Below are 17,048 nucleotides of genomic sequence, written 5' to 3'. Positions count from 1 at the left end.
GCCATTGGTATCAGCTTCTCTCCCCCACTCCCTCACGCACTCTTGACAATTTATAAATTATTACTATTTTTATGTCTTACACTGACTTTGTCTCCCTTCACGCACTTTTCTGTTGTCCATCCCCCTGGGAGGGGGTGATATCTAGATCTTTGTGATCAGCTCCCCCTTCCTCCCCCACCTTCCCCTAACCCTCCTATGATGGTTACTGTCAATATTGGATCTGAGGGGTTCATCTGTCCTGGAGTCCCTGTGTTTCCAGCTCATATCTGTACCCATGTACAGGCTCTGTCTAGCCAGATTTGTAAGGCAGAATTGGGGTGATGATAGTGGGCGGGATGGGGGAGAAGAAGTATTAAAGAATTAGAGGAAAATTGTATGTTTCATCAGTGCTATAGTGCACCCTGACTGGCTCGTCTCCTCCCAGTGACCCTTCTGTAAGGGGATGTCTGGTTGCCTATAGATGGACTTTGGGTCTCCACTCTGCACTCCCCCCATCCACAATGATAGGATTTTTTTATTCTGGGTCTTTGATGCCCGATACCTGATCCTATTAACACCTCATGATCACACGTGTTGGTGTGCTTCTTCCATGTGGACTTTGTTGCTTATCAGCTAGATGGTCGCTTGTTTATCTTCAAGCCTTTAAGACCCCAGACACTATATCTTTTGATAGCCAGGCACCATCAGCTTTCTTCGCCACATTTGCTTATGGACTTTGTCTTCAGTGATCGTGTTGGGAAGGTGAGCATCATGGAATGCCAGGTTAACAGAAAAAAAGTGTTCTTGCATTGAGGGAGTACTTGAGTCGAGGCCCAATGTCCATCTGCTACCTTAATTCTTAACATATAGATATAACTACATAGATCTATTTCCCTATCATTATATATAAATATGCCTACATATGTACATGCCTGTGTTTAGACCTCTATAAATGTCCTTTCCTCTATTTCCTTTTACTTTCCTCTTGTCCCACTATCATGTTCAGCCTTCCTTCGAGTTTAATAATTTCTCGCTGTTTTATTGTTCTTGGTTAAGCCCCACTAGGCATCCTATGCCCTTCTCTTCATTAATTTTAGTTAACTCGTTTCCTTGTCCCTTGGTTGGTTGACCCCACCTCCTTTCTCCAACCTCCTCTTCTCCTGTGTCTGCATAATTATTTTTTAATTCATTGAATATGCTTAAATTGATTCCAAAGCTGATGATAAAATGCTATAAATTTCCAATTAGAAATATAATAAAAACAAAGGTAAACAGAGTTTCAGGTTTCTGTGGAAGAAAAAAGATTTGGAGTTCCAAAAACGACAAATGTGTGAAGCTAAAAAAGTTAAAATATAATAGCTATTTTCCCCTAGATTAGTCCTAAAGCATACACTTTCATATTTAGAAAGCTGAACGAATTCCAATCAATTTAAACCCAGAGAAATTTGCATCAAGATGTTGTAATCAAATAATGGGAAAAAAATGATGAGAAGAGACTTGTGGAAGGAGTTAGAATGGCTGCAGAAAGCTGTCTGCTCCCTTAAAGATTTACACTCTCTGATAACCCTGTATATGGTTGCCGTGAGTCAGAGTCACCTGGTTCACAGTGGGGCATGAGACAGAAGGGTTCAAATTACAGTGGCTTTCTTATCTGCATCCATGAAAATCAGAAGGTTGTGATAAAACATTTTTCAAATTCAGAATGAATAGAAGTGTCTACCACAAATATGTAACACCATCCTAGGCCAACTGGAGAAGTGAAGACATTATAAAGGCCAAGTGAGAGAACTTGTCTCCAGAAAACCTATATTCAGTAAATAGTGAAGCTAATTTCATAAGATATCACAAAGAGAACTCAAAAAAGAAATAGAAATAGAAAAAATAGGAGGGGGAGATTAAAAACCATAAAGGTAACTGTCATAGACAAATGTTGAATAAATCATATATTTTACCTTTGCAGTAAGGTGGTTCAGTCCAGGTTCCATTTATGCACATGACTTCTATCGCTCCATGCAGTTCGTAAGGTTCATCACACTCATAACGCACTTTCTCTCCAGGGGGATGCTTTATCATTGGCTTTGAGATAATCTTACCATTTCCTACCTCAGGGGGATTCCCACAGGAAGCCTCTAAGTAGAAAGAAAGAAAGAAAGAAAGAAAAAAAAGACCATCCATTTGTGTTCACTTTGAGTAGCAAATCAACAAACAAGGTTTTGAATTTTCAAAAGCGGTTGTGAAATCAGTAGATAATTTATAATAAAGTTTTCTAAGATTAAGAAATGTACATGGAAATATTCTTGACATAATGGATGTACGTATGGATTGTGATCAGGGAAGTAAGAGCCCCCAGTAAAATGATTTTAAAAAAAGAAGGAAAGAAATGTAAATGGATAATGTAGGAAAATTCCGTTTAAAATTCTGTAGTAACGTAAAGTTTCACAGCCTTCAGATGGAGATAGGGTAATCAGACTTCTAAGGGAAATATCAACAGTGTGGTAGTTCATGAATCCTAGAAGAATTTCAAGATTAGGATAAAAGTGGGAAGAAGAGTGTAGGAAGCCTCAGTGTTGTATCACCGCTACAAAGCCATCTCAATGAGACCAAACAGCCAGCCTTTACTGAAAAGCAAAGATGGAAAGACAAAAGGACAGGGAACCCAAAGTACCGGAAGTGGAACCACTGTAATGCACTGCATCCGATGTTGACATATTGTGGAAGGTATGACTAATGTCACTGAACAAAGTGTGCAGAGTTTGTCAAATGAGAGCCTTGTTTACTTTGTAAACGTCCATGTAAAACACAGTAAAATATTATTAGAGTTTGTTGTTGCTTTAGGACAAATTAGTGGTCCCTTCAGACAGCAGCCATATGTAGAAAATTAATGCAATGACTTAAGCTTTATATCATAGCAATTTTCCTTTGTTACTTTTATTTATTTCTTAATTGCAGCACTTTATTACAGCATTGACAAAGGTCAGCTTTCTGAAGCTGGTGAAGACTGGGCAGTATTTCATGTGAAATCATACAGCTTTACCACATTTTTCTTATTTAAGTCTACGTGCACAAACTGAAACGTGATGAAAGACAATACAAAATAACTATAAAACACGTAATCAAGGTGTAAGATGTCTTCTTTACCTAACTTTACTATGTATATTTGGGAACAAATGAAAGACAATTTTTACTGGAATTGGGGTTTTTGTCTTATGAAGAGAAAGATTGACCTTTACATAGGGCAACACAAGAGATTTTCATGAGAAAGTCCTAGAGGAAGAAGGCATTACCCAGCCAGTATGGCCAGAATACGCTTTCTTCCCCTCAGCAGCTGTATCAGACATTTTAAAGGAGATTCTCTCTGGAACTTTCATCTGAACTTCCCTCAGGGTCGCAAGGGGTTCTGGGAAATGCACTCCTTAGGGAGAGATGTCCTCATACTGGAGATTCTGAGCATGCTCTGTGCAGCTCTTCATATGACTCCATTGCCCTGTCTTAAAACTATAAATGAACAGATTGTTAGAAATAAACTAGATCTTTCAATTCCATTTAGTGGGGAAGGCGTTGAACAAAACAAATAAAAATAAACGCTCTACTTATTTCCATACTTCGTGTAGAGACAGAAACTGGAAACCCAGGAAGGTAAATCAAATAAGTTCTTGTACTTCTTGTCCTTCGGTCATTCTCTGTCGCGTGCGGTCTGGCACGTCTCTCCACCTGTTTTCAGCTGATCACAGTGCCATTTGTTAACACGCCATTGTGGGATGGATTTCTGCTCTGAAGTTTTCCTTTCACTATTCCATCCATTTAATTACAGTGCATAAACATATAATCCTCGATTTTTCAACAACGTATGTCTCAGACACAACTGGGAAACATCAGAATTTTATATTTAATTCAGATTGGAAACTATTGAAAATATGTTTATGTTAAATTTATATTTAATTTTTTACCAGCAAATGGGAACTTATTTTAAAAAATCATGATAAAAGATATTCCAGGTAAAGTTAGTTCATTTGTATCTTATATTTAATAACTGAGGGTCAAAGAATAGTATTTATAGCTGGAGACTATTTTACCAAGTCTATATATGGGAGAAAAATGGGGCTCTTTACACCATAAAAAGTTACAGTCTTGGAAATGCACAAGAGGAATTTGACCTTCTTTTAAAGGGTCACCATAAGTCAGCACCAACTTGATGACAGATATATATATGCCTCACCACCACAATGCTCAAAGAAAACTGGCTTATTATAATTTTTAAAAGCAGAAAAAATATCTTATCATATAATGCTTATTTAAGGTCTACTTTTTATAGGCCAGTTCTCACTAAGTATTCTTTCATATATTTAATACATCTGACAAAATTAGAACATCTATGCACACGTGGAAACAATTAAGAAAATGTGCTGCCATCGGGGAAACCCTGACTCATAGTGACTATCGCATGGAGCAGAAGCGCCCCTGGGGCGTCCGAGACTGCGACGCTACTGGGGCAGGCAACACTGTCTTTCTCCCGTGGAGCAGCGGGTCGTTTTGAACTGCCGACTTTGTGGTTAGCAGCCAAATGGTAACCACTATGCCAAGAGGGTTCTTCAAAACCAATGTAAAGATGCAAATAAGCATCTTTGAGACTTGAATAATAGTTAACTAGTGGTGAGTACATGTAATGAACCTGCAAGCCTAATATTTTCATTTTTTCAGGAGAATAATCACAGCTAGAAAGTGCTGCTGTTGTTAGGTATCATTGAGTCAATTTCTGTTCATCGTGAATCTCTGTAAAATAGAATCTCGTAGTCCACTGCCATCTTCACAATAGTTCTTATACTTGTGCCCATTGGTGCAGCCACTCAGTCATTTCATTTCCTTCACGGTCTTCCTATTTTATTTGACATTCAACTTTACCAAGCATGATGACATTTCTCCAAGAACTAATTTTTTTCTACGAATAACTACGAATAACTGTGTGGTCAAGTTTTCCAGTCTTTACTTCTGAAAGTATTTGGGCTATATTTCGTCCAAGTCTGATTTGTTTCTTCTTCTGGCAGTCTCTGTGGCTCTTTCCACAGTCTTTGCTAGAATAGGTGAGTTCATTTTTTCATGGACACAGAGGTAATCTTTCCTAATATCACTGATGAAGTACAGTTGGCCCCAAACTATATAGACATTCCAGGGTTCCTGGATCCATCATAGGCTAGACAATATTCTTCTGAATATTTGCACTTTTAAATGTTAAAATGCCTGGCATCCTATTTTGACTCAGCATTAGAATTGGAGGAAGGTTCATCAACAACCAGTGATATACAGTGGACACAACTTTGCTTGCTGAAAATCAAGAGGACTTGAAGCAGTTATTGGTGATCAAGACTTCAGTCTTCAGTGTTGATTTCAATTCATTGTAAAGTAATCAAACATACTAATAACTATAGCAATAAAGAACAGTATGATAAATGGAGAAATGATTGAAGTTGTCAAGGGATTCATTCTATCCACAATCAATTCTCATGGACGCAGCAGTGAGGAAATGAATCAGCACAGTATATTGGGAAATCTGCCACACAAGACCTTTTTAAGGGGTTAAAATGTCATTTTGAAGATTAATGTTCACCTGACTCAAGCTGTAGTGTTTTCAGTCACTTCATGTGCTTAGGAAAGTCAAACAATGATGAAAGAAGACAGGAAAAGCTTGGATGCAGTGGGAGTATGCCCCTGGTGAAGAATAGTGAAAGACCCATGGCACTCCAACAGAATGCACACCCATCTTGAAGGAAGTACAGCTAGAATGTTCTCTGGAAGCAGAAGCTCTGAGACTTCATCTCACAGACTTTAGATGTACTGTGCTGAGGAATCAGTGCCTAGAGGAGGAAATCATGCTTGGTAAGGAAAAGGGTCATCAGAAAAGAAGGTTTCCCTCAGTAAGGTGAATTGAGACAGTGGCTGAAAGAATGGGCTAAAACATAACAGTTTTGAGGATGGCACATGGCTAGGCACAGTTTTGTTCTATTGTGCCCGGGTTGCTATGAGTAGAAACCAACTTGATAGTACCTAGAACAGCAACAAAAAACAAAACAATATTAATACACCAACAGTCAACTAATGATCTGTCTTACTATGGTGGTTGGAATGTTGCTTTGATGAGGACTCCATGCAATGGTATTTTACATACCAACAGGATGATGCATAATGAGCAAGGTTTTGTGAAACTTCTTGACTAACTGTGGAACAGATCATCCATTTCTCATACGTAAGTTCAAGTTGAAGCTGCAAAACTTAAAACAAATTCAGGAAAGTCAACATAGGATGTTGAATATATTCCACCTGAATCTTAAGAGCATCTGCAGAACAGATTTGATACCTTGAACACAAATGACAGAAGACCTGAAGAGCTGCCGGGTGACATGAAGAAAATCATATTAAGAAAGCAAATGGTTATTAAAATGACTAGGACCCCAAAACATTAAGTGGGTTGTATATGTCCTCTTCAATAAATGATATTGGAAAAATTGGATATCCACCTGCTGAAAAATGAACAAGACCCAAACCTAACCCCATGCACAAAACCAAACTCAAGATGGATCAGAGACTTGAATGTAAAACCCAAAGCTATCAGGACGAGGACATTGGGACAAATCTAAGCGCTCTAGTGCAGGGAATGCATGGGCCAACAGAAATAGCAAATGAACCCACTCCACGGAAAACAAAATAGATAAGCAGGACTGATTAACATATAAATGCTGGAGTACATTGAAAGACTAGATTCCCATCAGTAGATGATTAGATAAGGAAATGCTGGTATATACAAAAATGGAATACTACACATTTCCTAAAAAGCAGCGATGAATCCTTGAAACACCTCAAGGCACGGAGGGAACTGGAAGACATTATGCTGAGTGAAAAAGAACACATACTGTATGAATCCACTGATGTGGGAAAAACAACAAAAGGGACACAGGCTCACTCATAGGGCATCCCGTCTATTGACTGGTGGGTCAGGCAGTCTGGTAGGGAGCCTGACTGGTACCGACGAGCAATACAATATCTGTGCTGGGTGATTTTGATCCTGATATTGAACACCTTAGGTGACTATGTGGCTGTATTAGGTTTATAGCTAACAATTGCTCATCTCAAAGTTTCAGTCTGGAAAAAAAAGTGGAAACCTTGCTCATATACTGCTAGCAATATACTTGCAGATAATATGTCATCTTAGAGTTTTCCATTGCAAGCATGGTTATCCATTTGCTTAAGAGAGAATTGCGTTCTATTCTACACCTGGAAGTGAATGAAATCTGGTAGCTGAGTGAAAAGACTAACACAGAGATGAGAATAATGAGAGTTTTTCACTGGTGGAAACCATCTGTGTCGTGTTTAAAGAGCGTAGTGCGACTTCATTCACGAGAAAGAGATAGATTGTGGATTAGTGAAGGACTCCTTTTTTCTTTGAAACAGTCTCCTGGGAAATACATTCTAGTGAAATCATTCCCAGCCCTTTTTCTCCTAGTTCTTCAGTAAAGGCTGGCATTTGATTTTTAGAAAGACAGAAACATAAGAATGAAAACATCAAAGTTGATAACAGAAGAAACTCTGAAACTTGATTTTGACCATAAAGTAGTTGTAACAAATGGAAGAAATGATGAAGGGAAAGAGCTGAAGATAAAACTTCAAAGGGCATCTTGAGAAGGGCATCAGGAAATGTGCAAATATCTGGGCTAGAATGCCACATAATCAGAGACCTGGATTATATGAAGAACAAGGCACTAGGGTTGGAGAAAGGTTTATGAACAACCTGTGATATGCAAATGACACACCTTGATTGCTGAAAGTGACGAGGACTTATGGAACTTGTTGATGAAGATAAAAGATTCCAGTCTTCGATATGGATTAAAACTCAATGCAAAGAAGACAAAAATCTTCATAATTGGACCAATAGGTAAGATCATGATAAATGGAAAAAAAGTTGAGGTTGTCAAATATGCCTTGCTTAGATTCACAGTCAATGCTCACGGAAGCAGCGATCAAGAAATCAAATCATGTATTGCATTGGGTAAATTCATTGCACAAGATTTCATTAAAGTGTTAAAGAACACGGGTGTCATTCGTTTCTAAAATGTAAATCTTAGGCCACAGCCTCCATCCTATCACAAAATGAGATGATAATTTTTCCAAGAGAACAATGGAATATTTATTTAATAACTGGAGCATATAAATTGTATACTGTTCAATCAGTGGAGTTTTAGAATACGCATTCCATACATTTGTTCTGTTCTTTTCTTTTTTCAAACATTAGTCATGTTGTAATTCCAAGATTCCAACAAATCACAACAGGGGGCTGACTGCATCATTATCCCACAGCCAGACTGCATCTTTATGTAGTCAAACTCCTGAGAATTATGGCCTAGCCACGTTGGTACATAAGCATAAGCATCACAGACAGAGTTACTGTCACTTAGCTCCTTGGAGTTACTGCCAACCCAAAGCAAGCTCACTGTCATTGAGTAGATCCCACTCATAGCGTGCCCAAACAGACTAAAGCCGCCCCTGTGGGTTTCAGAGACTATAATTCTAGCAGCTCAGCCATAACCATTATGCCACCAACACTCCTTATGTCCATTATTAAAGCGCAAAATAGAGAGATTTTCACCGTTGTCACAAGTTAAATCGAAAAGAGACGCTCAATAAGGTGTACTATTTTGTGGAGGAATCCAGTGTGCTGACAAAGTTTACTGACCTCCCCTCTAGTCAAAATGCAGGCAGTTTCAATTCTCCCAGCGCTGCCTCAGAAGAAAGACGTTCGTGGTGATTTTCTTCCCCTCAAAGTAGCTTTGGGGCAGCCCTGGGGAGTCCGATTCCACTCTGACTCACATTAGATGGCCCGAGTCCAAACCTACTAGTTGGCGACTTGTTCTACTTTCAAGCACTTTCGATTTACAACTTGGAAGATGAGGAGTGGCCTTGGATAGCAGCAACAAGAAGTCTTGTGGTGCATTTCCACAAGACTAAAACCCGCTAGCACAGGAGTGTGATGACTGAAGAAGAAACAAAAATAGACAAAAGACTAGATTCTGTCCTTCACTTCTCCCAGATCTCTGCTCTGAAGCACTTTCAGAGTGGTTTTGCAAGAAGTGAGAAACCATTTCCTGAGTTGGCATGACCTAGACCCGTGTCTGAGAGACCACGGTAGCCAGGAGTTCCAGGGTGCATGACAGAAAAGGAGGCCTATGCTGAGACAGAGCTCTATGAAATTGGAACAAGGATCTCCTTCGTGCTCGTTGGGAAAGCAGAGGCTGGGATTCGTGAGGCTGGACCGAGAAGGACTCCTAAGCAGCAGCGAAGCTGGAGGAATTATAAGAACACACCAGTCTGGGAATTATCATCTTTTCAACAAAGAATATGTTCAGCCAGTCACCATGCATATAACTCTCAGGAGTACAAGCTTTTGGACTGTAGCTATTGCTTGTTTATTGAACCAAGTACATGAATTTAAAATTAAGACATATAGATAAATATTTTTGAAAACCTTGTCTTAGCAGTAAGCTAATATTATGATTAATATTCATGTCTCTAAAGTCAACCAGCCACATATAAAAACCATAGATATGTGACTGGATTTTAGGCTTTGAAGTAATTTAAGCCCCAATCTAAAAACCTCAGTTCTTATGACTTGGCCCTGTTTAATGTCCACTCTCATGAAGCAATCACTGAAGGTATGAACGGTGTAGCAAAGCGTGGCTAAGAAATTCGATGGTGCCCAGCTTTCAGAAAGAATAGCTTCTGGGTCTAATGCTTGTTTTCAAACAAGCCGCCATCTAAAAGAGATATTAGCCATGGCCATGTGGAAGAAGCCCACCAGCCTGTGTGATGCAATGGTTGTAAATAACAAAATCCAGATTCAAAGGGAGGAATGGCATCAGAGCTTAAATGGTGCACACCCAGTTTGCAGAAGGCAACATCCATTTACAGCATCCCCACGTTGATTAAGTCTCTCGCAAATCCCCTCTGACCCTATCCAAGCCACGTGAGTAGCCTCGTTGTACAACAGAGAGCATGCCAAGTCAGTTAGGGTAGATGCCGATAGGCTAAGATATGATATCACTTGATTTCTATTTGACAAGTGGTGGGATTAATATCATGTAACTACTGTTTCATTGCCCTAATGACTATTTTAAAGAATAAAATTACGATTTAATGAAAAGAAGTTTATTAATTCATACAGTTAAAGAGAAACAATAAAGAGGTACACATAAGTAGATTATAAGTAAGAGTTTTAAAATATTAATACAAATATTAAGTAATACCTGACCCAAAATCAAACTGTTATATTTCCATATTGCTTCTTGATTCACATCTTCACTTTCAATATTCTTCACTTTTTCCCAAGTATCGTCGGCTGTGTGGTTTCTCCTTAGCCACCTTTTCACTAACGGGATCTCATTCTTTTAGAGGTAGGCCGATTAGACAATAACCATTGTGCTTGAAATGTTAGAAGCCAGCCGATTCTCTCTGAACCTATTATTTTCATCTGTCCACTGCTGCTGCACTTCCTGCAATTGTTCTGACAGCACTTTCAGTTCCTTGAACACTTTCTGTAACTGAATAATCCCTTCATAATGCCGCATGGGAATTGGGGACCTAACACAAAACTGAAACAAATGACAGCATGTCGCCCTCTGGGTGTTTGGCACGTTTCCTTTTCAGAGTAAATGTTTCTTCACTGAGCTAACAAACACCAGGGACTGAAAATGAAGCACTTCGTGGTAAGTACAGTGAGGTTTAATAATTAAATATGGCCCATGGAAAAATGAACATTACGATGGGAGTTTAGAATAAGCAACTACACAGATGTACATTAAAAAAGAGTTAGCAAGGTAAATTTGCGAGTCTACAGTGGGGTCTGCCCGGCCATCCACCTGAGAGAGAACCCAGATTCACGTGCTGCCTCAACAACAGGTGTTCACTGGACTCAGCAAAAATGAGGTATTGGTTCTGCCAGACCAGTGCTACTGGTGGAATTCCAGCACCCCTTTGAGCCCCTTTTAGAGTTGTTTCAAGTGAAGGGAGGTATATGAGCATTAAACCTCTAGTTAATCCCCTCCGACTATAAGCCAGGGGTGTAAATGGCCTTACTATCCTGCACAGTGGATTAAGAGTCCACACCAATCATTTCATCTCCCATTTGTCCCATTTTAAATTTGTTGTTTTTAATATTTTCTGCTTTCTTTTTTATTGAGGTTTTCTTGGTTATTCTTTGTTACTGTAGATTTTTTAAAATAGGGTTTTTTTGGCATTTTTGTATATTAAATCTAGGATAGGTAAATTTATAGAGACAGTATCTGGATGAATGGTTTCTTGGGGGGATGGCAGGGGCACGTGGGGGGTAAATGGGATCTAATATAAATGAATACAAGAAAGAAGAAAATGTTCTACAATTGATCATGATTGTACAACTATTGTAACATGAGTAAACTATTGAATTGTATATGTGAATTATATGCCAATGAAAACTGTAAAATTAATCATTAATAATACTCTATTTTACTCTTGTACTTTTGTTTTATAATGATTTATTGTCAAAGACTTGATAATGAAATATAAGCATTAAACTAGTATTACTTTTGCAGAAAGGTTGTCGTCAGAGCTTTTCACTGTATTTTTGTCTAACAGACCTACCTTCTTCCAACATTTATTTTACACAGGTAGGCAAACTGCGTAATTGGTACAAATCATCAAACACAGTTAGAACTAAAATATAAATGCAAGACAATAGGAATGAAAGCAGGTGGCAAACCTATATCTACTGTGACAATTAATCAGTTTCTATATTAAAATTTTCAACCTAGCATGGTCTGAGAGAACTGTGTGTTTACTTACTGTTGGGGCTGCACTGGGGAGGAGAAGACCAGCCATCTTCTGTACATGAGATGACTCCCTTATTATTTGGTAGGTTGTAGTCAGTATCGCAGTCGATTTTTACAGCGTCTCCTTCTATGTGCGTGTGTCCTGAAGACGCAGAATGGCCATTTTCCACAGAAGGAAAGAAACATAGCCCTAAGAGAACAACAACAAAAATTGATGTAAAAGGTAGAAGTGTTAAAAAACAGCAAACTGATGTTTCATTTTACGTTATTTTGAAAAGAAAAGGAAAAAAATTTAAACTTAAATAATGTCTAAAAATAATTAAAAATAATAATTTTGCTTACAGCCCTTGTAGCCAGCTGATCTCAAAGTCATGTTTCAAGTATACCAGCAAAAAGGAAGATGAGTCTGTCTGCTTCTGTGAAGGTGTCTAACTTTAGAAACCCGTATGGGCTTGCTGAGTCAGAATCAACTTAGTTGTGATGGGTTTCAATGAGACCATGTATCTGAGGAGTCGTGCTGGTGATGTGATTTAATTGTTGGAGTACTATTCTCAAAGTTGTCAGTTCAAATACACCAGCTTCTCTCTGGCATGTGTGTATATGCACCCATAAAGATTTGCAGTTTTGAAGCTCTTACAGGGTTGTCATGAGTTTGAATCTACCAGATGGAAGTGGATTTTTTTGGTGTGTTTTATGACGTATGTACACATATTGAAATACATATGTGGATTTAGATAGTTCCTAATTTAAGACATAGTTGATTTATTACAATGGTTGATTTATTACAAATCATAGTTATGACCATTTTTGGGGATACATCTCATTTTAAATAATATGCACTATTGTCGATGTTATAGCATATTATTGATGATCACTCACAGATGCTCAATGTTATGATTTATTGTTCATAACATGTACAGTGATGTACGAGGACATATTATGAAGAGGAAAAAATACTGAAGGAAGAAATACTGATGAAGAGTTGCAAAGGAGTTGTCTAGAATTTTATAGTGAAAGGATTAAAGATTTTTCTGAACTCAACCAGGAACTTTACTTCTGCTGCTTGAGTATGAACTCACAAATGAAAAGTTTTGCAAATGTCAACCTGCAGACTCAGGAAGCAGTGATATTTTACCAAAAAAGTGTGATAAAAAGGAAGGGCACCATACACACAACTCTCACTAATTTCCACACTAAAAGCTCTATCCTCATTACCAGAGATAATCCAGATTACTGAGCATATTCCACAAAGAAGTTTTTATTACAACTGAGAAAAATGTAAACAATTTTCAATATTTCTTCATTGTTGGGGTAAATTTTTAACCTTTGTGTGTTTTTCTGTATGTTTGGAAGTCTATTTATAAGATTATATGTAATGTTTCTAATATCAAAGGACAAATAAATATTAAATTTATGAAGGCATTGATAATAAAAGGCAATAATAATAGTAAAATATTCTATTTCCATCTGAACCAATTATGAAAGTCACTGGAAAGAAAGTGTGTTGTGAGTTGGGAACTACCTGTACGCTGCTGTTGGTGGTGGTGGTGTTGTTAAGTGCCATTGAGGAAGCTCCAGCTCATGACTTTGTGCACAACGGAAGGAAACGCTGCCAGGCCTGGCCGTCCTCACAAGCACTGCTATGCTTGAGGCCAATGCTGCTACCCCGGCGACAGTGCATCTCATTGAGGACCTCCCTCTTTTTCACTGCCCCTCCACTCTATCTTCTTTTGATGCTTCCGGCATCAATCAATATTTTGCCCATAGACTTTCAATATTGACACTTCAGGACTGAATTTATTTTTGAGTTCTTCTGGTTTAAGATCTATAGAGCGTGCTCTTCATTTTTGGCTTTCTAACTCTAGGTCTTTGCACATTTCATTGTAATATTTGACTTTTTCTGCTCAAGCTGCCCTTTAAATTTTTCTAGTCAGTTCTTTGTTTTCACCTTCTTCCCCTTGCTTTAGCTACTCTAGATTAAGAGAACATTTCAGTCTCTTCTGCCATTCATGCTAATTCATCTTTTCTTTTCTATCTTTGTAATGATCTTTTGCTTTCTTCATGAATAACGGTTTTGATGTCCTCCCACATCGTATAAGGTCATATCTGTTTCTGAGACAGTCTCAAAATCTGGATGGGATATATCTAGGTCAGTGGTTCTCAATCTTCCTAAGGCCGCGGTGTTGTGGCAGTTCCTTATGTGGTGGTGACCTCCAACCATAAAATTATTTTCGTTTCTACTTCATAACTGTAATTTTGCTACTGTTATGAATCTGACAACTCCTGTGAATGGGTCATTTGACCCCCCCGAGGGGTCACAACCCACAGGCTCTAGGTCATATTTTGGCTTTCATGGACTTGTTCTCCGTTTCTTAAATTTCAACCTAAATTTACATTTGAGCACTCTCTGTCTGTCCCACAGTTGACCCCATGCTTGGTTTTAGATGCTGATATTGCGCATCTCCATCCCGTCTTCCCACTGGTCAGTTTGATTTTGTGTATTCATCTAGAGAAGTCCACATATAGCAAACTTTTGTGCTGTTGAAAAAGGTATTCGAGATGAAGAAATCATAGTTCCTGCAAAACTCTATCACAGGATGTCTTTATTGTTTCTATCACCATGAACATAGTTTCCAACTATTGTTACCTCCTCTTTATTTCTTTATTTCCAACTTTCGCATTCCCATTGCCAATAACTATCAATGCATCGTGATTGCATATTTGATCAAGTTCCATCTGAAGACATTAGTAGAATTCTTCAGTTTCTTCAGCACTAGCTTTCTGGCTGGTGCATAAATTAGATTAATAATAGTGCTGATAGTATTTTCTTGTATGTGGATAGATATTATCCTGTCACATTGAGATTTTACCTCAACATAGATCTTGAAATAACCTTTTTGACAGTGATTATAATGCCATGCCCCTTGATTGTGTCACTCACAGCATAGGAAACCATATGATTTTGTGATTCAACATGAACAATACCAGTCTATTTCAGCTCCTTAGTGCCTAGCATATCTATCTTTATGGATTCCATTTCATTTTCAGTGACTTCCAATTATTTGTATAGAAATTAATATTCATGCTGCTTTGCTGTATTTTATAGAAATATTTTGTTGCAAAAGCATTCTTACATAGAAAACAACAGATCAATATGTACATTTCTTACATAATTATTATAAATGTTTCTTGTAAGTGGAGTAAGACTATTATTAACTCTTGTATACTCACATTGTGTTTCCCATTCTTTTTTCTATGTCATCAATTAAGTATTCAGTGAAATATTAAGACAGAATCAATTTTGAGTACCAAAGGAGTTACTTGGGAAAAAGAATAAATTTTGCATGCTCCTTGCAAGTAACTTTTAAGGCAGACTATGAGGTGAAATAACTTTTAAAGGGAAACATTTTTATGCTGCTTGCAGACAAATGTTAGGAAAGAAGAATGAATACTCACATATAATCAGAGAATCTGGATTTATATAATGTGGCATCACAATTGCAGCAAAGCTGATTAGCAGCCGGTGGTGACATGACCCTGCTTACTGAAAGTGAGGAGCCCTTGAAGTACTTGCTGATCAAGGATCGTAGCCTTCAGTATGGATGATGACTTGGTGTAAAAAGACCTAACTCCTCACAGCTGGCCTAATAGGTAACATCCCGATGAACGGAGAAAAGGTAGATGTTATCAAGTATTTTGTCTCGCTTGAAACCACAATCAACGCTCATGGAAGCAGTTGTTAAGCGATCAGAAGGCCCGTTGCAGTCGGTGAAATGTGCCACAAGTCCTCGGGAGAATATTGAAATCAAGGATGCTAGTTTGAGGACACAGGTGCAGCTGGGCCAAGCCTTGGTATTTTCAATTGAAATTTGGACATTGAATAGAGAAGACCAAAGAAGAAAAATGTATTTACATTGTTGTGCTGGCGACTAATATTGAAAATACAATGGACTGCCAAAAGGACCAACAGGTCTGCTTGGATGAGCGGCTAGAGGGACTTCATCTCACATACTTTGGGCATGTTCTGAGAGACCAGTCCCTGGGGCAGGCCATCCAGCTTGGTACAGCCCAGGAGCAGCGAAACACAGGAAGGCCCTCAGGGGATGGACTGACACGGTGGCTGCTGCAATGGGCTTAAGCACAGGAACAGTTGTGGGGATGCGCAGGACTGGGCAGAGATTCTTTCTGTGATGCATAAGGTCAGTATGCATGTGCCAACTAGAAGGCACCTACCAGCAATACGTTTAAAGTGCCAACATACAGAACATGACAGATAATAGAAGCAAGTGCATGTAATTAACTTTTTATTGTTTTCATAAAAATAACTTCAAAGAAGAAGGAACTACATTTGGGAACTTTGCCAGGTTTCTCGTCCCGAAACCAAAGAATGCCTGTCAAGACCCTGTGGTCTAGTCTAATGCTGTTGTTTGCTGTCTAGTTGGTTGAAACGCGTATTAATCTTGATTGTCTCGTGTGTTCACTGTATGGTTCACCCGGGCAATGGTGAGGACATTTACTTACTGAGGCACTTAGGCGTCGGCAGCCATCCATTCGCAGTGCAGGTAATTGGAGACCAAAAGGATTTTGAAGGAGACACAAAGCTGTACTCGCAGGAGTAATATAAGACTTTCCCCACAGGAGCACCTGGAAAGCTTGGTTTATATCTGCTTTCATCATATAATATTCCATGCTTTATATTTGGAAAATCACAAAACTCCACTGTAGAAAATATAACAAAAGTGAATAGTTAAATAATTTTCTATATTAATGAATAATTATGTCATATTCATTTATTCATTAGTGATTTTTCTTTTATTTACATTATATACTTACACTGTACTAATTAATCTGAAAAACAATGAGCTCTCATTAAGAGATGAGTAATTTAAGAGTACATTGCCTAGGAATACTGGAAATTTTACCTTCTAATTGTAATTTCAGTATAGTGCTGCTTTTAAAGAATCACTCTTCTCCCCACTTGAAAAACAACCAAATAAACACAATGCTTGCAGAAATTCTGGCACAAAACAATTACCAAGGGGAGTTTTCCTTTTATTTTCATATCATATACTGGTAATGTTCACTGCTGCACAATATTTGAAACTAATTAATTTCTATGGCATTTAACCTTGTACAAGTGGAAGTAGTTTATTGAACTGCTTAAAGTTTGAGACCAGATCGTTTTGCATAGGAGAGTAACACAGAAGACTCGATTGGGCACTG

General features: G+C 38.3%; 1 protein-coding gene across 1 annotated transcript in view; it reads right to left on the bottom strand.

Moving 5' to 3' along the window:
* LOC142423373 (complement factor H-related protein 5-like) overlaps positions 1-17,048 on the bottom strand; it is a 108,179-nt gene that overhangs the window by 84,147 nt on the left and 6,984 nt on the right. Inside the window, 1 exon segment of the mRNA XM_075528646.1 lies at positions 16,347-16,544. Within this exon segment, the coding sequence (XP_075384761.1) occupies positions 16,347-16,544 (198 nt within the window).

The sequence above is a fragment of the Tenrec ecaudatus genome, chromosome 1 (assembly GCF_050624435.1).
Source record: "Tenrec ecaudatus isolate mTenEca1 chromosome 1, mTenEca1.hap1, whole genome shotgun sequence".
Classification (NCBI taxonomy): domain Eukaryota; kingdom Metazoa; phylum Chordata; class Mammalia; order Afrosoricida; family Tenrecidae; genus Tenrec; species Tenrec ecaudatus.
Note: the sequence above shows the minus strand (reverse complement) of the source record. Positions and strands in the feature narration are given on the sequence as shown.